Consider the following 24,967-nt stretch of genomic DNA (forward strand, 5'->3'; position numbering starts at 1 on the left):
CCAAATATGAATCTTAAATCACAAATGGCCTCTGAACATCTTTTCTGCACAAAAGCCACCTGCAGGGGCATATTAGGAAAACGTGTTCTTCACTCTTCTGAGGTCCTCATTTCTCTAAAATCTTCTGGTTTCCTTTAGATTTCATTTTCTCAGCTTTATTGTCATGGGGTTCATATTGTCCAGGCACATAAACATATCAAACACTTCAATCATTTTATACATCATCTCATGGGATATTTCAGATTATATTTACTCATGCAGTGCTACTAAAAACCTTGTATTTATATTTCCTTATGCCTGTCCTCCAGTGATTTCGGAAGATAGCACTGCCATGTGGTATAAGGCTTGGCATGCTATATTTGGCAATAGTAGGACCTAGAACATTTTTGGAACATTTGGAAACATGTGAAAAATCTGAGGTACAAAAGAAGTCACTAATTACTATATCTTTGAAGTAGCAACAAGATTTTCTCCCATGAACTATTGCAATCAGCTTCAGTGTTTAGGGGAAAAAATTTTAGAAAAAGCTCAAATCAGATTAAGAAGTTATTTGTACCACAAAACAGATAGTCAAGATCATGATTTTCTTTCTAATTTCTTTATCAACTTTTATTATTCTGATTTGCCTTATAGCTACAGGACTCATTTATTATTCTAATTTGCTTCTGTTATAGGAATCATTTAAATTTAGCAAACCATTAGGAAACCATCTAACATGTTGATAGTTAAGTCTTTCTTCTGGAAACGTGGTCAAAAATGACAGCTTGTATGTACAGCTCTGTCTGGATAGGGGTTCTAGTAGAGTTGTCACCTGGTTGAGCCTAAAATACATAAATCATATCGTTAATCAGTCCAGTCCATGCACATAATTAGCATTAAATGAATTTTCTTCATGCTTCAATGTTGTAGCAAACAGAACTAAGAAGGCTGTGGCCATGGAGATATGTTTGTGTTTCCCCCCAGATTCTTTTTCTCAGGAGCGGTAATAATTCCAATCAGGAGCTTTGAGGCCCTGGGTTGTGACATTACTGAAAATATCTAGGATCAAAGCAGTGTTCCCCAGGTTCATGCTTGTCTAGACTCTGCTGAACCCCATGGATCACTAACTCTGCAAAGTTCCCAGGGAAGGGTTTTGTAAACACATGTGATTGCAGGGTAATAAGTCAAAAAGAATGCTATCTTGATTTCAAGTTTGTCAAATAAAAATGTCTCAAGTTTGGAATTGGTTCAGACTAGTGGAACTAACTACCTGTCCCTGGTGGGTTTCATAAAAAACTTCTTATCAGTTTAAAAACTATTTGATCTACTTTTTTTCCCCTTTGTATTGTAATCTGTGAAAAAAGGTTTGGTCCTTTTGCCTTTATTCACGATAGTCTGTCATGCTTACAGGCTCCTAGGGAATGCCTATGGGGGCAAGCATTCACTAATGTGGTACTGGTAAGAGAGAAAACAGATGTTAAACGAGTCAGACAGTATCTACAATTGCAAAATATTAGTCATTGGGCCTTTTCTATATTTGAAGTACAGAAGAATGATGTTACTCGCTCTCTCTCCTTCTCTTGTAGGAAGAGATGATAAGAAATTTAGATCTGGGACTAGAGAGAAGCTTTGATATTGCCTTTTCCCCATAGTATTCATTTTCTTACACTAGTGAGAAAGAATATATTTGACCCATCTTTGGTTAAATAGAGTTTGTAAAATTGTAAAGATTTTGAAATGGGTAGAACAAAAAGAGTGGGTGTCTCGAGTGGCTTACCCGTCCACATTTTTGCGCCATTTTAGATTTTACAAATCTTTAAGTTGGAGAAAACTGATAATAATGCAATATATTCTTGTCTACAAAGATGCAAATTAATTGTGCCCAGTGGCATGCAATTGATTATTGCCCTGTATGGGGACCTGCTTTGTACCAACTTGTGAATTAATTTTATTTAACTTTGTTGATCCTCTGTTTCTTTACATATTTTCCTTTTCGCTATTTTTGCATTTTGTTTGTGTTTTCGGAACTTTTACAATGAATAAATTATTCCCCATTGGTGACAACAATGATTCGAAATTTGATTTTACGTCTTAACCTTAGTGATCTCTGTAAATAGATTAATAGATCACCGAGATTTATTCTTTCTTGAGGGAGAGATAACAGAGAATCTGATTTGTTAGCATTTTTTCTTTATTTGTTTACTTGTCTACTTTGAAGAAATTAAGAATTCCATGCGCATCAGGAAAGAGGACAACTCTTTGATATATGGACTGGTAACTTCTTTGCGTTTACTTTTGAATTGTGGCTAATGTTTAGATTTGAAGCTATAAGTTCCCTACATGTCTGTGTGTATATATGCTTAGCATTCAGAAAGGCCTTTACATCTTTATGTGTGAGAATATAATATTTTCCTATCTTTGGAGGAATTCACAAATTAGATTTAAAGGTCTCCTAAATTAAAGAAACTCTGTTCTGATTGGCCTATAGAGTTGTTATACAAATAAGTTCTTATGTAAGTCAAATATTTATAAAATTCCAGGAAAATATGGAAATTAAAGTTTGGATACTTTAAATGTGCTATCCTTAAAAAGTTATTCTCACAGAAATGTTTAAACAAATTAAAGTCATATAATTGAGATAAATATTTGGTAAATCAGACTACTGTAATAATTTTGGTTTAATGCAAACAGCTTGTCCTCTGATTTTTCAGTGTTAGGTATAACATAAGCATATACATTTTATTCTACTGTAGTTGGGTTTATTTTTTAAACTTATTGAGATATACTGTTGAAATAAGCTAACATTATTCTGACACAATCTTTAAGATAATGAGAAATGTAAGTCTGTATTCAACAAAATCAAATCATTATTCTGACAACTTTATGTCAACAGTAATTTTGTTTTTTACTATGTCAGCTTGGATATAATTCCCCAGATCTTTAAGTAACATAAAAACTTAGATGGCTATTGGGTTGAATTACATAATGAATATTCATATGATATCCAGATAGTTTCTAATTATGATAGAATACTGAAAATTTGATGCCTAATTATTAGGCATAATTTTAAGTTTATATACTTTGCTTATATCCAATGGAAAGTTCCTATCTTGGGTCATGTTAATGAACTGTTCATTTTGTCTCTTTAAAAAGATCTGTGTGTGGCTGTACAAAGATGTAATATAAACTTTGCTTGTCTGTTAAAATGCTTTTGGGAGAGAGACAGTACTTAGTTATCCACCTCTAGTTTTCTCTATGAAATAGAAGTTACTTTGGTTAAAAATCACAATTAATATGAATGGTTGAGACTCATCATAAGCAATAGGGACAGACTAATACCACTGTCTCTTTGCTTTTGTGTTTCAAAGAGAAAGTAGTTATATCCTATACTGGAGGCTTTATAACAGTATATAGTAGTAATTATACATATCTATATACACATATAACACATTTATATATAACTTATACATTTATATATTTATAATTTATATATTTATAAATATAATTTATATAAATTTATAATTTATATATGTTTATATATATAAAATCACTATTATAGGAACTTCCCTGGTGGTGCAGTGGATAAGAATCTGCCTGCCAATTCAGGGAACACGGGTTCGATCCTTGGTCCGGGAAGATCCCACATGCCGCGGAACAACTAAGCCCGTACACCACAACTACTGAGCCTGTGCTCTAGAGCCCACATGCCACAACTACTGAGCCCACGTGCTACAACTACTGAAGCCTGTGCTCCTAGAGCCTGTGCTCTGCAACAAGAGAAGCCACCACAAGGAGAAGCCTGCGCACGGCAACGAAGAGTAGCCCCCGCTTGCCGCAACTAGAGAAAGCCCACACGCAGCAACGAAGACCCAACGCAGCCAAAAATAAATAAAATTAAATCTTTAAAAAAAAAATCACTGCTATACACTGTTATAATTTTATACACAATATATATTAAACATAACTATATAATGTATATATAGTAGTGCTTTTCAGGCTTTTCTTTTTTTTCTCTTTTGTTCTATCTCAGAACCTCTGTAAAATCTTGGGACTTACTGAAGACCACAAAGAACTTTTATGTGGATTATAACTGTCAATATTTACCATACTGGAAGTGGAAATTGAGCAAATTTAAAATACTGATTCATTTGATCATAGCTATGATGAATATAATTGAAATGTTAATAGAAATAACATCTTACTATTAATACAAAAATTATTTTCAGTTCATGGATCTCCTGAGAATTGCTGTGATATGAAAAAGCAAAATGAAGGACAAAATTTGGAAGTAAATTTTCCTTTCCTTGGTTTATAGTACTTGAGTCTGAATAGAAGTGCTGAAATGTGCTAAAATTTTAGTTACGTTTGCCCTGTCTTGATGGACTTGATTACTGGCTAATTCCTTTGCCTACTATATGAAAGTCTTTTCTTTTCTTTTCATTTTTTTTTAAACCTTCCGTGTAATCTGTCTAGGTAGCAAATTGTGTCTTACAAGAATAATTTTCTGTGCTTTATGATGAATTTATCACATCCTTGATTGTTTAAGAGAAAGAAAAAATAAGAAACAAATAAAAGAAAGCAAAGAACAAAAATTCCCACTTATAAAGAGCTAAGGTTCTTTACAATCATGTTAATGTAATGTTTATTTTTAAATGTTTTATTGTCTTAAAATGTTTAATTAGTTAACTCAGTATTATTTTTTGTAGCACCCTGATGCTATCTTAATCAAGTGTCCAAATATCTTCTGATAATTTTTTTTCCTGATTTTTGACTTTCCATAATTGGATCCTAAGTATAGAAAAAATTAAATAAAACCTTCCAGATATATTTTACATCAGAAACTATACTTGCGATTTCCCAGAGGGCCCCTGGAAAAATCACAAAGATTTATTTTTTCACCTTTGAAAAGAGGTGCCAGAAAGAATTAGATTTTTCTGTAGAATTCTGTGGGAAGAGTTGTTAAATCAGAAGAGGTGCTCAGCCTTGCTGAGGTTAGATTTGTATAGGTATAATGTTATTAACATAAATATTTCAGATATGTTGTGTGCTTTTTGGGAAGCCCCTGGAGTTATGTCATTGCCCTTGCTGTCTTATAATATGGCTTTACCCTCAGGGAAAACACTGATTGTAACTCTTAGGAATATTTCCATCAGGTTTTGCTATATTTAGCAGAGTTCTGGTGGTACTGAGCCTGATGATATTAGACAACAGTAGTATAATGTTATCTGTCATAATTTCAGCTCCTGTTTTTAAAGATACAAATGTTTAGGTCTTACTGCAGACTTACTGAACCTCTTACTTGATGTTGCTGGTATAAACAATTATATCTCAGGATTATTTCATGTCATATCTCAATAGTTCTTCCTCTATAAAATTATTTTCATCCATTTTTCCGAATCAAATACAGCACTCACAAACTTCTTTTAAAATAAATTTAATCATTATCCTTAGATGGTTTGTCATATTTTTTTTTGCGGGGGGGCAGGGAATGGCTTTATCATCTTTGTTTTGTATGCCACAGAAAGCACTAACCATTTTGTTTTCTGCATTATTCTTATTATGAACCCTCATCAGACTGTTCACATTTGAAAATTATTAGTAATAAATCACTCAGCCATTTTAAGTCCCTATCACCTACAGATGGTATTGTTTTACTCCGATGCTTCCTTGAAGTCCCTCTTATAGTTACAGGTGAGAATCTGTGTCTTCGACTAAGAAGAAAAGTCTCAGAATATTGTAGAAAAGAACTATACCAGGTACTTCAATTATTGATACTTCAAAGCTGAGCTGACATAGATTAGACAACCTCCAAACTGCACCGCCGATGGACTGAGTCAGGATTTCCAGGTCCTGTTTTGGCCAAACGAGAGGACTGCATAAGACAGCTAACCAAAGATCCAGTGGAGCAGGAATCAATTATAATAAGACTGAATGAACTAATAAGAGAAATTATACTGTGGCTATTTGTCTGGAATATTTTTGATATTCTTTTAATGTTCTATTTTCAGATATATAAGAACTACCCTATCTCTCTCTTGTTAAGCAATGTGTAACCCATTGCAATTTAGTAAAGTCTGCTTTTGTAAACTGAAATGAAACTTTTTTTAAAAAAAAGAGTGGTTGCTTGAGGATAAACAGCTAGTTTTTTTTTTTAATTAATTAATTAATTAATTAATTAATGGATGGCTGTGTTGGGTCTTCGTTTCTGTGCAACGGCTTTCTCTAGTTGTGGCAAGCAGGGGCCACTCTTCATCGCGGTGCGCGGGCCTCTCACTATCGCGGCCTCTCTTGTTGCGGAGCACAGGCTCCAGACGCGCAGGCTCAGTAATTGTGGCTCATGGGCCCAGCTGTTCCGCGGCATGTGGGATCTTCCCAGACCAAGGCTCGAACCCGTGTCCCCTGCATTGGCAGGCAGGTTCTCAACCACTGCGCCACCAGGGAAGCCCCGAAATGAAACATTTTTTAAATGATATCTGATTCCCACTTACTCTTCCAGGATTCAGAAATTTATATTAAGTCTCCTTACTTTCCATGGCCATTTAGTTATTTGCATAGGTTCAATAACGCTCTGTCATCTATAATTGTACATAATATAATTGCACAAATTATAAAATCAGGGCCTTGTCTAGAATGTCATACTTGAAAATAATGCTTATTTAATCAGGTAGAAACAGCCACTCTTTTCAGGGATTAAGTTTGACTTTACTTATGGAAGCAATGCCTACGAAGCCCTGGCCTATTTCTTGGCTTAAAAAGTCCAAGAATATTATATATTCTGTGTAACTAACTTTAAAATATTTGGGAGACCTAGTGAAGAGAGGAATTTACCCAAATTTATAGGTATTTCAGGTGAAACATGGTAGAGAGCATTCCTTGGGCTTGGTTTCCTAGCCTCAGGTCAACAAATAATAGAGGTTTTTAAAAATCCAATTTGAGAGTTCTTATGAAAATTTCCAAGCACAGTTTAATTTAGTATTTGTTCAAAATTGTATGGATTTAGAGTTTACATGGGCAACTTAAGGTGTCCAATATGGTAAAATAAAATTTTTACTTCACCTATGTAAAAAATCAGTCAACTCTAATGAAACCAGCTTTATTTTATAAGAATAATCTTTCTTTGAAATTATTATGATAAAAAGAGGGGAGGAGACTGTCAGGGAAAATTGTGAGAGACTGTGAAAGGGCAAAAAACAAATGGTGACTATCTTGACTACTCACTAATTTAGGTTTTCTCATCTTTGATTGATACTACAACTCTGTAAGTTGTAGAAATCTGATAATAACGCAAATACCTCTTGTATGTATAAATGCAAAGCAGTTGTGTTTGATGGACTGCAACTGATTTTTGCACGGATTTTGATAGAACAGTTTTGCATCTAGTTGTAAATTCATTTCAGAATTTATTTTTCCCTTTATATGTCTCTGCTCTGAATTCTTCTTGGAATCCATAGTAACATCTACCAGTTCCTCATTAATTAATGAGTTAAAAATCTTTGATACATGCTCATTTTATATCTATATCCTTAACGATAGATAACAAGAATGCTAGAAATAATCTCACATATACAACAACAACAACAAGCAATGCAGTTGGTTGAGAAAATTCTGCACTTAGAAAACTCTGACTCCAAGTTCATAGCACTGTAAGGAGTTGCTAAAAGACTTCTGCCTGAAGTCACTACTAGGTCCCAGGAGAGATGGGAACTCCAAGCCAAATATAAAATATGAGTAAAACAAGACCTGGGATAAGATCATTGGTTATAAATTACTGAAAAAGAATAACTGACCAAAGTAAAAAGACTCTAAACTTACTCTACAAAATCTGAGAAAAGTTATAGAGTTAAATGTATAAAGGAAACCATAAACCAATCTACAAGAAAATATCATTAAATACTTGCCCATTCTTAGTATGGGAATCTTTTTAAACATAGAAACATGGGAAGAAATCAGAAAGGGGAATCAACAGTTTGGGCTATATAAAATTTAAAATTTGTATGCCAAAAATATTATAAATGTGAAAAGATAGATATCTAAATTGGAATGTGTCATGAAGAAATATGAAAGCCAAAGATTTTCTACCTTTCATACTTTAAATTTAATGAAGAAAAAAAAAAAACCCTACTAAAACTCCATAGAAAAGTGTGTAGAGGGCAATATACTAACATGCATGTGAAAGAAATGTTCATCCCTGATAATAATTGAAAATGAAAATCAAAGTGACCCTCAATTAATCTGAACTATAAAATTAACAAAGCTTCAAAAGTATGCAAAATAAATAGAGCATGGTTTGGGGGCAGTCTTAAAGAGTTCAGGTATAATTGTAAATTGATATGGGTTAACTGCCAAGTGATTTGACAATATCTCTCTAAAGCTTTACAATGTATGTACCTTTTGACTAAGCAATTTCCTTTTTAGGAGTCCATCTTAAAGAAAAAAAAATCAGAAACTTGGTTATAGAGAGTTGTTATTTAAACCTAGGGAGAAAAACAGAAACCAACCCAAATGTCCATCAGTGGGAAATTCTTATATAAATGATGAGTACTTTATAGTGTAGAATATTGTTTTACAGCTTGCTTTTTCCATTTAATAGTGTAAATAAACATCTATCTATACTAGCACATCAACTTCAATAAGTATAGCTTTAACTCATTTTTAAAGCTGCTTCATACTATTTCACTGTGATGATGTATCATAATTTATTTAGTCATTGCCCAGTCATGGACATATGGATTATATCCAGTTTTTAACTATTCCAATAAAAAATGAAATTCCTTTAGAACTTTCATTTTTTTCTAAGTTGATACACCACCAGGAAACAATATCTATTCAATAGCACATTAAACACGTTCTCTCATTTAATCAGCACAACAACCTTGTGTAAAATGGTTGTTTTTTACAGATTTAACAGATGAGAAAATCGAGGTAGAGAAGTGCTCCGAAGGGGTTAAGTAATTTGCCCTAATCATGAAGCGGATAAGATCTATTTAACTCCAACTCATTTTACCTATTGCCCCTCTTTTTATTTTTTATTTTTTTAAATTTATTTTATTTATTTATTTATTTTTGGGTGTGTTGGGTCTTCATTTCTGTGCAAGGGCTTTCTCTAGTTGTGGCAAGCAGGGGCCACTCTTCATCGCGGTGCGCGGGCCTCTCACTGTCGCGGCCTCTCTTGTTGAGGAGCACAGGCTCCAGACGCGCAGGCTCAGTAATTGTGGCTCAAGGGCCATTTGTTCCGTGGCATGCGGGATCTTCCCAGACCAGGGCTCGAACCCGTGTCCCCTGCATTGGCAGGCAGATTCTCAACCACTGCACCACCAGGGAAGCCCACCTATTGCCCCTCTTAAACAGCTTTTCCCTGCTTGAGTCCTGGTGGTTATTCCCCCCACTTTCCCACTTGTGTTGTTCTTCTAGCCCCTTTCAATTGATCCCAGGCATTTTGGAGAGCCCTTAGGTCTTCAGTTCTCAAGTGGAATTCATTAAGAGACTTACGCAGGTCTTGTGAATATCCTAAAATATTATTATATTACTCTGTGTGTGGCCCCATGTGTGCATTTTCTTTTCTGAGCAAATCCATAAAATGTATCAGATTGTTAAAATAAGTTGTGTTTCCCAAAAGGTTAAGAACCTATTCTCTGGAGAGCAGCCTCACGTGCTTGTTAAGGTAGTGTTCTGGGTTACCAAGTTGGGGCTGCCATTTGTTTGTTTCTTTTATTGTGTTTTTTACTCTTGCTTCAGCTGTTTGAGGCTATGTGTATCACCAAGGCCACCAATATTTATGCTGAAGACATCCCAAGCAGCAATAACCATTTAGAAGTTATCAACGTGAGATTTTTCTCTCTTGCCAATGGACTTGATCACTATTCATGCTAGTGTGTTCCATGTTCCAATACATTTCAATATCCCTCAACCTGCTTTAGGATTTCAGTGACTCAGAAACTGTAAGCATCTGCTGGGGTGGTGAATGGTTAAGGAGCTGACTACGTGTTCAACTGTTGAGACCCAGAAGAAATCATGCTCTCTTTGAATTAGAAATGATCCATTAACTGTGGTCTTGCACCAACAATGACTCCACGCCTGACTCTGTGTTTCTGGTGCCTGCTTCTCTGTCATTAGTTATCAGTCTTTGAAATCATGAAGGAAACAATTAGTTTGTTCTTATTTAATCCTTTCATTTAGCCAAGAAACTAACCTTCCACTCCTTCCTTCCTTGTCCTGATTTGTGACAAATTTTGCAAAAAAGTGAGCATGAATTGGGGCTAAAGCTCTCTTCCTCAAATTTCTCCATTCTCATTTCTGTTTTGGTCTGTTTTACCATTGGCATAATGTTTGATTAGGCTGTCCTAGTCGGAAGCTTAAAACAGCAATTTTCCTTTGTCATGTATATTTTATTGAAATATGTACTTTTCTTTTCACAGCAGATATTCAACTTGGACGGTGAAGGGTTATCATTCATACTTTCATTACTAAGCACTGATATAAATATATATATATAATAATTTAAAATTATATATTTAAGTTTTTTCTTTCCTCCAGCTCACCTTTTCTGTGCTACACCTTATATATGAGTTCATATATTGGACACTTAACAACAATGTGCTTATCTCTAGGGGTTGTTGCATAATACTGAATAAAAATTAAAATCAGTTTTCCAGGTCGAGAAGAGGTCATCGCATTTAAGTTTTAGGAGTTTTAATTCATAAAAGCCAAGCTCTGTTGTGTAATTTTTAATGTATTCCTCAAGGCCATTGATTTTAGCAGTTAGTCGAGTAAATACTTAATTTATATGTGGTGGACTTTCAGTTCAGGTACACCAGGTGATTGCCCAGGGGAGAAAATGTTTAAAAGCTTCTTAGTATGCGGGTGTTTTAGGGCTATAATCAACCAAACATTCAGTAATTTGGGCAGCAAAACCAGAAAGTTGGCAAGGCCTCAGCGTTACTTAATAACTGTGACTGTGCCACAGTTAAAAAGCAGCTTTTACAAGAGCCCTCTGAGGAAAATCCAGGAGCCAAAAAAGTGGCGCTGGCGATTCAGTAAGTGTCCCCTGCCCCATTAATTCAAGTTTGCGTGAAGTTGAGGGAACGCTGTTGGAGACTTTGAAGAAATCATAGCTTCTCTTAAACCTATTCTAGTCAATATGGGTTCTTTTTAAAACTATCCAGTAGGAAATATACCTGGGCCTTGTAAAATGACAGACTGTAAAACTGAGGACCTTCAGTGAGGGTGGAGCTTCAAGAGAATAAATTCGAAACATCTGTGGAAAGGATGTAGGAATGTTATGGGCCAACATTTTGAGAAGAGAAACTTCAGCCTGTGACAGGCTCCAGACGATTTTAACATAGTCATTGAACTGGGAGGCAGCACTAGGAGGCAGTTAACACCTTTTCTACTAATAGTAGCAAGTGTTTGGGTGGGGGGTTGCTTGGCAGGAACGGAACAGAGGAGAGAGGAGCTGTGAGGAGGTATTGCTGGAATCGTCCTCTAAATTCAGCAGACAAACAAAACCCCCCAAAACAAAAACATATGTTTTCATTAGTAGAAGTTATTTTTAATTTTAAACCTTGTTCACCTAGCTATTGTTTTGCTCATAGAAAAAGAAAGTAAAATTTGGCTTTTTGATTTTTTGTGTCTTTTTGCATCTGTATCATATACAATATGACTATACATTCATTTTAAAAAATAATAAAATACCAAGAACCTAACACAGCGCCATTGCCCTGGACACCTAGAATCAGCACTCCAAAGTTCAGCAAAGGACCCCCAGGGTTAACTCACCTACCAAGGACAGAAAAGCACCAGAGTCAATTACTCTGGCAATTTTCAACTCTTTAAAGATAGCATTAACTCTACATATGTTTCAAATGTCTAAGATCCTAAAATATTTTAAAGTTAACCTCAAAAGTTTCCAGGATATTTTTGGCCCTCCTATTCATTTCTTTAGCAAATATTTAATATTCAGTTTATTCATTCCACAGATGTTTGCTAAGCACCTGCCATATGCTAGCACTAGAGACCAGAAAGGGTTTCTGCCCTACGTTTCAGTTTATGCTTTATAAGTCTCTGTCATGTATGTTTCATATAAGCCTCTGGGCAAACCTACCTGACAAAATGCTTCTTGATGAGGCCATGACAGCAGGAATGAGTACCATCACCCTCATTCTATAATGATCCAAGTAAGTAAGGAAAAATAGTGGCGATTTATCAGTGTAAGCATCTACTGCAGTCATTCATATTACTGTGGAGGTTATTGAGAAGCCTTTGGTGTATGGTTTGTACTTTGTAGTCAGTTTGTGCAGTCTCAGGAATGTGTAATTTAGACTAATTAAAATTAAGACTGTTGACTTAAAAGATGTTTTAGAGGAATGAAGTTTGATTACCTTACGGACATATGGTAAGGTGAAACAATAGCTAATAATATATCACTATGCAAAGCAGTATATATCAAATCCAGCTAATCTTTAAGCTCACCTGAGGAGACATTTAAAAATACTCCTGGGCATATATCTGGAGAAAACCATAATTCAAAAAGATATATGCACCCCAACGTTCACTGCAGCACTATTTACAATAGTCAAGACATGGAAGCAACCTAAATATCCACTGGCTGATGAATGGATAAAGAAGATGTGGTATATATATACAATGGAATACTATTCAGCCATAAAAAAGAATGAAATATTGCCATTTGCAGCAACGTGGATGGACTTAGAGATTATCATACTAAGTGAAATAAGTCAGACAGAAGACAAATATCATATGATATCACTTATATCTGGAATCTAAAAAAATGATACAAATGCACTTATTTACAAAACAGAAATAGACTCACAGACATAGAAAACAAACCTATGGTTACCAAAGGTGACAGGTAGGGTGGGGCATAAATAAGGAATTTGGGAGTAACATATACACACTACTACAAATAAAACAGATAAACAACAAGGACCTACTGTATAACAAAGGGAACTATACTCAATGTTTTGTAATGACCTATATGGGAAAAGAATCTGAAAAAGAAAAAAAAAAAAATGTAGAACTGAATCACTTTTCTATACACCTGAAACTAACACAACATTGTAAATCAACTATACTCTAATAAAATAAAATATTAAAAAAATACAAATTCCTGGGCCTTGCCACAGAACGATGCAGTTTGAACCTCTCGGGGGTGGAGCCTAGTGTTCTCCTGATTGGCTGGTGTGAGGAGAGAGGAAGGGGAAATGCTATATAGAAGTGAAGGAAATTGCTACTAGTCAAGCCATGGTGGGCTGGATTTTGAGGAAGAGCTCTTGTGATAACAGCCTGCGTTCCAAAGTAGCACATTTTTATGTTTGAACAGTTGTGATTTTTCAAAAATAGGAGACTGGGTTGGGGAGCGCCTGCTGTATAGACAGGAGTATTGATATGTAAAGAGAAAAGAAATACATCCTGCTAAATCAATGCACAGTCTACATTGCATAATGTCCAAGTTCTGTGACACTCAGGGTGAACCAGAAAGGTTTATGCTATAATAATGTCTTTTGTTTCAATTTCCTACATCTAATAGAAACCATGCATCTCTAAGATCTTTTAACATTTTTGTTTGTTTGTTTGCTTGTTTTGTTATCAGCTATTTATCAGGGAACTATATTCAAATGCACTCTATTAGACACTAAACAAAGTAACAAAAAGGAGCCTCTGTCTTACTGAATTTCACATTTTTCATACAATTGATTTTCTTTTGCACACCAATTGGAGTTTAGCCAACAGAAAAATAACCTCCTTTCAAAATGTCTTAATCATTTTTGTACTCAGAAATTTTGATTCCAAGTCATAACACAAATGGTACAGATTTTCATTGAACTGTGCAGAATGGCAAAAACTCATTAGATTTGGCTTCCACTCTTGGAGTTCAATTTTCTCTCAAAACGTCTCTGCTATTTCTCTCCTTCCTGTACCTTGGTCTCAACCCTGCTTGCAGTTAAGAATCACCTGAGAGCTCTTAAAAAGTACGGATGCCCAGGCCTTCCACCCAGACCAATTAAACTAGAATCTTTGGGGATGAATCTTTGGACATCAAATATTCTAAAACTTTCTGGGTGATTCTGATGTCTGGCCCATGCTGAGAATGAATCTTCAGCCAAAAGGAGCTCCTCTCCCTTCCCATGTAGCCTCATGCTCTGTGCTTCCACACCTTTTATGTGATGTTCCTTCCTATCAGAATACTCCTTGGCTCCAGTCCTCATGTTTTCACCATACTCATCCTTCAAGATCTGGTTCAGATGCTATCTCTTTCATTAACTTTTTTTTGAACGCCTTAGGTCTAAAGTAACTTCTGCCTCCTTTGAATTCTTAGAGCATTTTCTTTCCTCTCAGGTCACTTTCCAGCTTGCCATTTCTGTGCGTATTTTATGTTCTCACCCACCCACCAATTAACCTATCAGCTTTTTAGGGCAAGAAACCCAACTTTCTGGTTCACTTTTTATACCTCACAGTGCCCAGTAGTTACTCAGTAAACATCAGATGAGGAACAGGAGGGTGGAAGGAAGAATGAAGAGGCGACAGACTGACTAACATCTGTCCAGCTCACCTGTTTCTCTATACTCATCCAGCACTAGAACTAACTCTCTTTCTCTTTCCTAAGTGTTGGAGTAAAGTGAGATCTCTCAACCACTTTTTCTTCATTGATATATTCTCTAAGTTTTGTCCTTACCTGGATGGCCAGGTAGTTGCGATACTAAAAACGTAACTCAGAAACATCCTAACTATGGTAGGGCCCCTAATTCTGGTGCTCTTTGCTCTTCACCTGGATTACTGTTATGCTCTCATCTTCTCCAGTCTTTCTCCCTAGTCTGTCGTAATCTACACCCTCTCATCTCTTTAAAACACAACTTTCTTCCTGTTATTTCCCTGCACAAGAGCCTGGGCATATTTCTCTATTTCCTGTCAAGTCTACTCCAAGGTCCTCATCAGTCTTGCATTCAAGGCTTTTCATGACCTTTCCATGCTCAATTCCCATTCTGCTCCTCTCCAAACCAATTCAGCAGCCAAATCGAACTATTTAGGGTTTTCTTTGCCTTTGTTTTACACTCATCAACCTTATCTTTGTTAATAGGTTTCATTCCTGGCATTATCTTCTTCTCCATCTCTATGAGTTCAATTCTTAATCATTCTTCAATTTCAGTTAAAAGATTACCTCCTCTATTAATAATCACCTAATAATCCCCAATGCTGTCCCTTCACCATCCCCTTTCCACTGGCTCCTGCCTCAGATCAAAAGTCATCTCTTCTTCCACTGAATCCCCAAAGCATTTCTCTTTTTGCAACATATTACTTTCTTCCTTATGTTGCAGTTATATTTTTTACATGCCTGTTTCCTTAAAAATCTTTCAAGCATTTAAAGGGCAAGGGTTGAACTCTTGCTCATCTTTACATTCCCTATGGTGTCTCAAATTTATGTTTAAGCTCCATCGTTAGATTCTACTAATGATGGACTCTGTGACCTTGAGCAAGTCATTTAACCTGTTTGTGTCAATTTGTTCATAAATCAAAAACATATTCTAATTTAACAGTGTTAATTTGAGACAGCTTAAATTACATATTCCTGGGACTGCACAAGAACACTTTAAAGCACATACCAAAATAAAGGTTTCTGCATAACCTCAACAAAGCCTAAAATTATGGCCACACTAGCTGTTTCCACCAATAAGTTCCTGTAATTTGTTTTCTGACTTACTTGGATCAATACAGAGCGGTGTGACTGTACCCTTTCTAGCTATCACTGTTACCTCAAGCATCAGTGACATAATCCACTCCTCAACTTTGAATTACTATGGCATTATATTTGTGTGTTTGGAGGGAATCATTCATTTAATCATTTGTTCCATGAATATTTATTAAGTACCTATTAACCAGACATTTTTCCAGGTGATGAGTTCTCACATTAGTAAATAGAAGAGGGGAGGGGAAAGGAAAAAAGCTGGTGTAACTGTGGAAGGTTTTTCCTATTTTAACCATTTTATACATTCTCTCATCTTATTAGTAGATCATGAAGGTTTTAGACCACCTATGTTAGGCTAAGACTCAAAGCAAACTCTTTCAGGTTAACGTTTCCTAAAAGCAAAAGAAAAATGCCTAGTTTTTCTCATTTGTCCAGATAATGCAGAGGAGTGAGTGCAAAGTGCGTCCCCTCAATCTTTCTAAAGATAATACAATGGAAACATTTTGGTGGGTGTGAATCACTTAGACAAGCATTCTTCACTCAAAAATAGAAACTGACCTTATTTGTTCCAGATGTTATACAGCTGCAGGGAAGTTAAAGCCAGTGGTCCTGTTTTCAGTGCAACCAAACTCTTATTGCATTGGGAATTTCTTAACCAATGAACTCATATTACTTGTTCTAAGACCTGCACAATTTTCTTTTTTCCACTCTTACCATTCACAAACAACTATGTTTCATAGGAACCATGCTTCAGAATTAATGAGTCTACATCTGTGTTGTACAAAGGAAACACATCCTTTTTACCAGTATTTCCACTTTTCATTTATCTTGACCGCTTTAATTTTAAGCATAAACTATTTCAAAGAGAGTACTTGAAGGAAATGAAAAGGAGAGTTGAGTTGTATTGTTCTTACAACATTTTATAGCACTTTAACTATGGAGTTATTAGAAGGTGTTCATCTTCGGAAGAATTGTCAGCAAAATTATTAAGAAGAATACTGACTATAAAAATGTAACTCGTATCATTGCTTGTAGTTCAAAAACCTTGACATATTAGCTTCTTTCTTTTTTTTTTTAAAATTTTTATTTATTTATTTATTATTTATGGCTGTGTTGGGTCTTCGTTTCTGTGCGAGGGCTTTCTCTAGTTGTGGCAAGTGGGGGCCACTCTTCATCACGGTGCGCAGGCCTCTCATTATCGTGGCCTCTCGTTGCGGAGCACAGGCTCCAGACGCGCAGGCTCAGCAATTGTGGCTCACGGGCCCAGTTGCTCCGCGGCATATGGGATCCTCCCAGACCAGGGCTCGAACCCGTGTCCCCTGCATTGGCAGGCAGATTCTCAACCACTGCGCCACCAGGGAAGCCCCTTAGCTTATTTCTTGACTCTCCTGCAGGCCTGTAAGAGCTGCTATGTGGATGCATGAAATATAAAAGGATCATGGCTCTTTGACGAGGGTGAAAAAGCTAAGAAATCAGGTAGGTGATGTACATGCTACTTTTATATCTAGTCCATAAAAATGAAAATATATGTGTTATATTTTATTTGAGAACACTTGTGTTTGGGAACAGAGTACCAGATCTCTTGAGATTATTGTGTTTTTATAGATAAGACTTTTTCAAATTGTGGTTCATGGCAATCTACAGCAGAATCACACTGGCCACTTATGAAAATATGTACTTCTGGGCCCAGTTGAGTCAGAATCTCTGTGAATCAGGTCTGAGCCTGTAGAGGGACTCCAGAAATCAGAAAACAATGATAACAACTACAAAAACAGACTCTCATCGTCCAGTTGTGAACAGTAAAGTCTAGGGAGGTAAAGTGAATTTCTCAAGGCCATGCAGCCAGTTAATAGTAAGGAAAGGCCTAGAATTTTGTTTATTAATGCTGAGACTGACATTCTTTTTCAGTAAGTTTTTATCTTTAAAAAGATAAGCTCAAAATAAAATTTAAAGAAATAGAAGTACCTAAATATCATTGGATGTCTCACCCAATAATTCTTTACTTTTATCATTAATTAACCAAATCTTTGTTCATTCTCCAAGATTTTGGAAGTAACTTTCCTTCAGACTCATCATGAATCTTTTGAGTTACAATTAAAATCTTCCAGGAAAAAAGAGGAAGATGTTATATTTCATGGATTGTTGACTAAGTCTTTGAAAGATCATGATTGATTATTTTGTAAATGCGTGTTTTAGTTAAAGTTATTTGAACCAGTCAAGCAGCAGTTTGGATTCAATAATGATTCTTCAAAGACATAGACAAAAACTCTAATGCATGACATACATTCTTGATACATGTATATGGCATCAGTTAAAATAGAGCCCTAAGAGAGTCTGTGTGATGTCATTCAAAACTGATTCAAAAATTTGTTTCATACATCTTAATGATGCTGTAAATTAATTTATATCTTTTCTTATGTACATAGTTCAGCCTTTGAAAAGGAAAAGACTCTGTGAATGCTATTTATTAAGTTTTCTGTAATTTGCCTCAAATGAAAACATTTTGACACTCATCTATGATGAGTATAGAGGCACCACCAGAGAGAAGATGCACTCATAAACTCTGCTATTCATAGATTCATAATAAATATGGCCCTACTGATGTTCAGGTCCAGTCCCTCATCTTACTAATGAGAAACCTGAGAACAAAAAAAAGGAGTAGTGTTCTTTTGAAGGAGATAGCGTTGTGTCAGAAACTGTCACCCTGGTTGTTAACTCTAACTCTCCCTCTCCCCTGAGGGAATGTAAGCTGTGGAGAAGTGTTATCTTTGTCTCACAGGAAACCACCAGAAGAGAAAAACAGGAGGCCACCAGAACTGGTTAGAACCAGCCAAATCTAAAATGGCTGATGACCTGGTCTTCAGTAGACCTTGAGCCCCATCATATGCTCATTGTAATACACGAGCATGCTAAGTGACATGCCTGCCGGTGGCCATAACAGGAAGTATCGCACCATAGAAGGAAAAAAAGGAGGTGGCAACCAGTTCCAGGAAGAGCCCAGCCTATTCCCGGAAAGCCAATGTATATGCCTCACTGCCATTAACCTTACCGTTAGAAATCTTGCCTTGCTAACCCCCTGACTAGAAGTTGATTTGTGAACTAAGTTCTGACTTCTCCATTCTCTGGCCATTGAATAAAGCTTGTGTTATTTCAATCTCAGCATCAGTTTTGTTATTGCCTGTGCAAATATGAACAGGAAAAGAAGCTCCCCTGCCAAGGCAGGGGTCTTCAGCCAGCCTAGGGCACAAGGGTGGGGGGGGGGATGTCCATAAGGCCAGTCTAGGAACAAAACTGCTAGTTGTCTACCCAAACCTCTCTTCTCCCTTTTGTAGAACTCTTGTTTCTAGCTGGACATATGGCTACCTAAATAAAGATTACATTTCCTAGCCTTCCATGTAGCAAGATATGGCCATGTGACTAAGCTCTTGCCATGGAACATAAGTGACCATGAGTGTGGTAGCTTTGCGGAAACCTCCTTACAAGGCAGTGGGAGCATGTTCTTTGTACCTACTCACCTTCTTCCATACATTCTGTTTAAAAGGTGTTTGTTTTGGCTGGAGATCTATGTTGGCCTAAGAGGATGAGGGCCACCTTGGCCCAGATGACAGTGTAGCTGCCACTCCAACTTTGGACAGCCACTATCTAGACTTACAAGTGGGAGAGAAAGAAGTCTCTGTTCTCTTTAAGCCACCAGCTTGGGGTTTCTTGTATTTGGAGCTGTATCTGATTCAGACAAGAATCTATTTCTTGCTACAAAATTTCCTTTATTCATTTTTTGAGCCCATAGTTACTAAGTACTTTTTATGAGCAAAGAACTACATTAAGTGGATATGAAACAAAATATTTTTTATTTTGAAAAACTTTTTCAAAAGTTTTTAGAATCAGACTCCCCTTTACCTTCGGTCCATCCTTTACCTACCCCAGGCATATCACACAATTTCTATTCTTTCACTATGAAGAACTATTTTTCTTGACTTTGGATTTTAGACTGATACTGTCATGTGAGTAACATGTTTTTCAAAAGTTAAAAAAAAACCACCAAAGCAATCCAAGCACATACGATTTTTACGTTTCAACATTCGACCCCAGCTATATGACAAATCATGATTAAAAGTCATGATGTAAATGTAGTCTTTGAAAATATGTAAACATTGTCTTTGAACAAATTCAAAATATCATGGGACATGTTTTTAAAATATTTAAATCAAATGTATTTTCTAAGTTAATGCTCAGAAATGCACTAAACACAATACTGTTTTCAGTGTTAGTCACATAAAAAAAGGTACGTATGTGAGGTGAGAGTTTCTCTTCCCTAAATGATTCATCTCCCCATTCAGAGCAGAAAGTGACTGGACTCCCCAGAATCAGAGCAAACAGATTTGCTGCCACTGGCTCCCTGACCTAATTCTGCTGTCAGACATGGAGAAGTGTTCCCACATGTGAGTTCCATTTAAATTCCCCCCAAATTCTTCCTTGTTGATTTCTGATAATTTATTGCTTTGAAGTTTTTTTTCTTTAGGGATAGTAGATGCTCTAAGTTTCCACATAGCTTTTCACTTCTAAATTTAAAAGCTTAAGATCAAATATTTAATAATTTTTGAATGATGGTAGAGATACAATAAAATTTGAGGAGATACCTAAGTGTAAAAGCAGACTTACCTTAGGGTCCACGTTGAGAATTTTTCTGTCTCTTTTGTATTTGAAAAGTAAGCCTTCTGGATTATCAGCAATCACTTGGTAGTTGGGAGTTGAATTCCAAACAGCAACATGACTGTCCCAGTTGTAAAAACTATAGAAATAAATATTTATTAGGAATTAATATGCATAATGAATTAAATTGACAAATATATTTCAGAAAATATTTGGGGCAGTTCAGCTTCAAAATAAATGGATAGGATCACAGTCTATACAACCATGTAGACCACATGTGTGATTAAAATTCTTGCAGAAAAGATTAGACTGGGTTATTTTCAAATCATTTAGATACATATTTATGACTGTTTTGCATGATTTCCTGGTTTGGACACTCTAGGACCTACGACCTATTCCAGTATCATATTCCCAGGAAGTCAAGAAGAAAATTGTTGCAATTTAAGGCTATTTCTTCTAGTTCAGACTCTTCAGGATATTGAGTATTCAGGGTATTAAGAGACTGTTTACTGGAAGGAAAGGCAGGCTAAGTCACTTCTTTTCATTCAAAACAAATTAATTCATTCCTTTAAGGTTCTATTTTTCAATAATATGTTTTCCAGGCAGTAAGAAAACTACTTGTGTTTGAGAGGTTACCAGAGGCCAGACATGATGTGATGTATTCTACAACAACACCCATACGAATTTGCTCTTATTTCACAAACAAGGCAAGGATACTATGGGAGTTCAACTAGCATAGTTAACACCCTGCAACTAATACATCATAGGGCTAATATTTCAACCCAGATCTGTGTGTTTCAAAGCATGTGCATGTTCTTTCTACTGTTCAACATTGCCTGTTCAATCCCTTCTTTGGATGTTCGTCTATGGAAACTTTCTATTTTTTTCCACCTCTCATTTTATACCTACTTGTCAAAAACAAATATAATGCTGTTATGTGCATTGGAAGTATCCTCAATACACTTATTTTTACATATCTTATTCCCATTAACATATCTCTAATATTATGTTTGCTTTTAAAATGACAGCCACAGAGATAAGTCATGTAGAACTCACAGCCCAGTATGCCTCTCAAATATTTGTAATATTTATTTTTAATCATTTTCCCCTTATCCTATTTCTGGGTTGTTTTTCCCTCTATTACTCCTCTTCTTCATTTTGAAAGAGTAGATTTCATTGCTTAAACTCACTCTGAATTACATTGTTTCTGAGGCATCACCTTCTTGCTACTACCTGAAAATGTAATATGTTTGCCCTCAAATTTTTTAATACTCAGAAAAAACTGATTATATAGATCATATATTCATATCTTTGGGGGTGCATATTAGTGAGAACTATTCTCTCTCTTCCCCTCTTACTCCTTCTATGGCCAGGACATAGGAGTGTTTGCCCTTTCTGAGGCACAGAGTTAGGAAAAGTGGTTTTCCAACCATCTTTGTCTGTTTAATCAAGCCTCCACAAGAGAGCAGGAATGACTATCTGATTAGTGAATTGAGAAATGGAGCTGAACATTCATGGCTTTCTAGGTCCTCACTTTAGCTAGCTTTCATGAGTGAAGTTTATCATGGCAGGCTCAATGCCCAATAGGGTGATGATAGGAGAGCAGCTTATAGTACTGGTGATAAATTCAATCCAGTGGTAAAAGTATTACAAGCCAATTTGACTATGCACCCAAGCTGGGTCCCCCAATTCAGTTTAATTCATAATAAAGAAGATAAATTGACCTCCATCCTCCTGGCTGTTCAGTTAGGAGATTCACAAATTGGAATAGGGGACATGGGTATGATCCTCAACCTTACATATATATATATACATATATACATATATATATATATATATATATATATATATGTATGTACACACACACACATACATATATTTCTGAGATATATAGATATACATAATCCCAATAAAATGCTTGAGTCATAGTTATGCTCAGAGTGGCATGGTTTATATCACACATTCTTATCTTGTTGCTCAGACCTCAAATTAAAAGCCTTATTGAAGTACAGGCAGATTTTATATATATACACTTTATCTAAAGAAGTTAATTTGTGTAGCACGTGGTACTTTTGATGAACTGATTTGGATTGTTAGTCAATACTTTTGTTTTCCTAGGCTGGGAAGGGAAACAGGTTTCATTTCACATGCCAATTCTGATAGCTAATAATTATTAGTATTTAATAAAGATAACTAACACTTATTTAATAAGCACCATGTGTTGGGTACTGTTCTGAGACTAATGAATCTATTATCTCATCAACCTTATTGTCAACACCATGAAGTAGGCATAAAACTATCCCCTTTTATACAGGCAGAGCCCAGGTGATCTTGAAGTGTACTTGTGGATGAAGATGAGGGACTGGATTTGAGAAGACACTGAAAAGTGGATTTAATGGTTATGAGAAAGACATCAATGAGATAGTCTAGGATTACTCTTACATTTCTGGTTTGAATATCTAAGTGGATGGAATTATTTACTAGGAAATAAAATACAAGGTAAGGAACAGATTGCAGGAGGTGGGGTGGGGGCATGTAGTTCAGTTTTAGACGTCTTGAACTTGAAATCCTTATGAAATATCGAAGAAAATGAAAGCAAGGATCTTGGTTTGTGTTGTTTACTGCCCTATTTCCATTTCCTGTTTTCAGCCCATGCCTCACAATGGTAGATGCTAAATGCATATTAATGGAAGAAATAGATAATGGATGAATTTCTGAAGTTAGAGAGTTTTCTTAGATGGAGTAATGTATCTAGAAGTATCAGCAGTATTTAAATTCAAAGAGGTGACTGAGATGGACGAAGGAGAAGATGGAGATAAGAATGAAATCTGGAACATCAATTTTATCGGGTAGGAAGAGGAATCAGCAAAAGAGAGTAAAAAACAGTGACCAGAAGCATCAGAAAGAACGAGGAAGGAGTTACTTTGTTGCAAAAACTGAAGAGAGGAGAATATATCAAGAAATAGTACTTTAAGAAAGACAATAGTGTCAAATGCCTCATATATTAGATAAGGAATGAAGAGAGTTCATCGAAATTTGCACTTGGAAGGATATTACAGGAAAAGCAGTTGCAGTAAAATGGTGGGAGCAAAATTCAGTTATAGAGAATTTAAGGGAAGATGAGAACAGATTGCTGAATAAAAAATTCCTTTAGTAATTTAGTTATAAAGGAAACAAGAAAATTAGGGCAGCACTGGGGATATAAAAATTTAAAGGTCAGCTTTTTAAAAAAAAGATGAAATATTCTTGAATATGTTTCCATGGTGTGAAGAGGGAAAAGTAGAGAAAGCAGGATCCTAAAGAGGCAGGAGCTATAAAAAGGCTTTGCCATAAAAAATTCTATATGAGAAGATGTATCTAATATACAACAGAACTATGATATTCTTATATCTATGGAGGTTAATTTGATTTTAGTAAGAACCCTGCATATTATTTATTACTTTTCCTATTATATAGATGAGCGAACTGGAGCTAAGAGAAGATAATAAAAAAATTGAAGTTTACATTACTAGTAAGTACTAGAATACAGTCTCAGACCTAGTCTATAGAATCTAAAACAACTACATTTTCTAAAAATTTTTATTTTATTGTGGTAAGAACACTTAACAGGAGACTTGCCCTCTTAACAAATTTTTAAGTGTGCAATACATTATGTTGACCATAAGTATGATGCTGTACAGCAGAGCTTTATAGCTTATTCATCTTGTTTAAGTGAAACTTTATGCCTGTTGATTATTAACTCCTCAATTCCCCCTCCTCCCCAGCCCCAGGTAACCACCATTCCATTCTTTGAGTCTATGAATTTGACTATTTTAGATACCCCATATAAGTGAAATCATACAGTATTTGTCTTCCTGTGACTGGCTTATTTCACTTTTCATAATGCCCTCAAGTTTCATTCGTGTTGTCACATATTGCAGAATTTCCTTCTTTTTTAAGGTTGAATAATATTCCATTGTATGTATATACCACATTTTCTTTTTCCATTTATTTGTCAATGGACATTTAGGTCGTTTCCACATCTTGACTGTTGTGAATAGTTTCTTTTAGACCACATATAGTTGACTGTTGTTTTTTAAAATCCATTTAGCCACTCTGTCTTTTGATTGGGGAGTTTAATCCATTTATACTTAAAGCAGTTATTGATAGGGAAGGATTTACTCTTGCCATTTTATTAATTGTTGTCTGTTAGTCTTGGAGTTCTTTTGTCTGTCTTTTCCTCTCTTGCTGTCTTCCTTTTTGTTTTGTTAATTTTTTTATTGATATATTTTGAATACTTGATCTTTTTCTTTTGTGTATCTTCTATAAGTATTTTTTTGTAGTTACCTTGGGGTTAACATAAAATATCTTATAGTTGTAAATGTTAATTTTAAGATGATAATAACAAGTTTAATCACATACACAAACTTTACATTTTAACTTCTCCCATCCATGTACTTTATGCTATTGTCAAAATTTATATCTATTCATGCTGTGTATCTTTAATTTTTTTGTTATAATTATTTTTAATACTTTTGTCTCATAATTTTTATAGTAGAATTAAAAGTGATTTACCCACTGCCATTACAGTAATACACTACTCTGAATTTTTTTATATATTTACCTTTATCAATGAGTCTCATACTTTCTTATGCTATC

The 24,967-nt window shown here is 35.5% G+C and overlaps 1 protein-coding gene across 1 annotated transcript in view; it reads right to left on the reverse strand.

The window, feature by feature from the left end:
* Positions 1-259: 259 nt before the first annotated feature.
* The window catches only part of CFAP299 (cilia and flagella associated protein 299), a 601,825-nt gene continuing 577,117 nt past the window's right edge, over positions 260-24,967 (reverse strand). The window contains exons 5-6 of the mRNA XM_007165606.2: positions 20,339-20,468; positions 260-821 (exon numbers count right to left, since the gene is read on the reverse strand). Of these exons, the coding sequence (XP_007165668.2) occupies positions 726-821; positions 20,339-20,468 (226 nt within the window). The 3' untranslated portion in view covers positions 260-725. The remainder of the gene's footprint in view (positions 822-20,338; positions 20,469-24,967) is intronic.

This window comes from Balaenoptera acutorostrata, chromosome 5 (genome assembly GCF_949987535.1).
Source record: "Balaenoptera acutorostrata chromosome 5, mBalAcu1.1, whole genome shotgun sequence".
NCBI classification, from domain to species: domain Eukaryota; kingdom Metazoa; phylum Chordata; class Mammalia; order Artiodactyla; family Balaenopteridae; genus Balaenoptera; species Balaenoptera acutorostrata.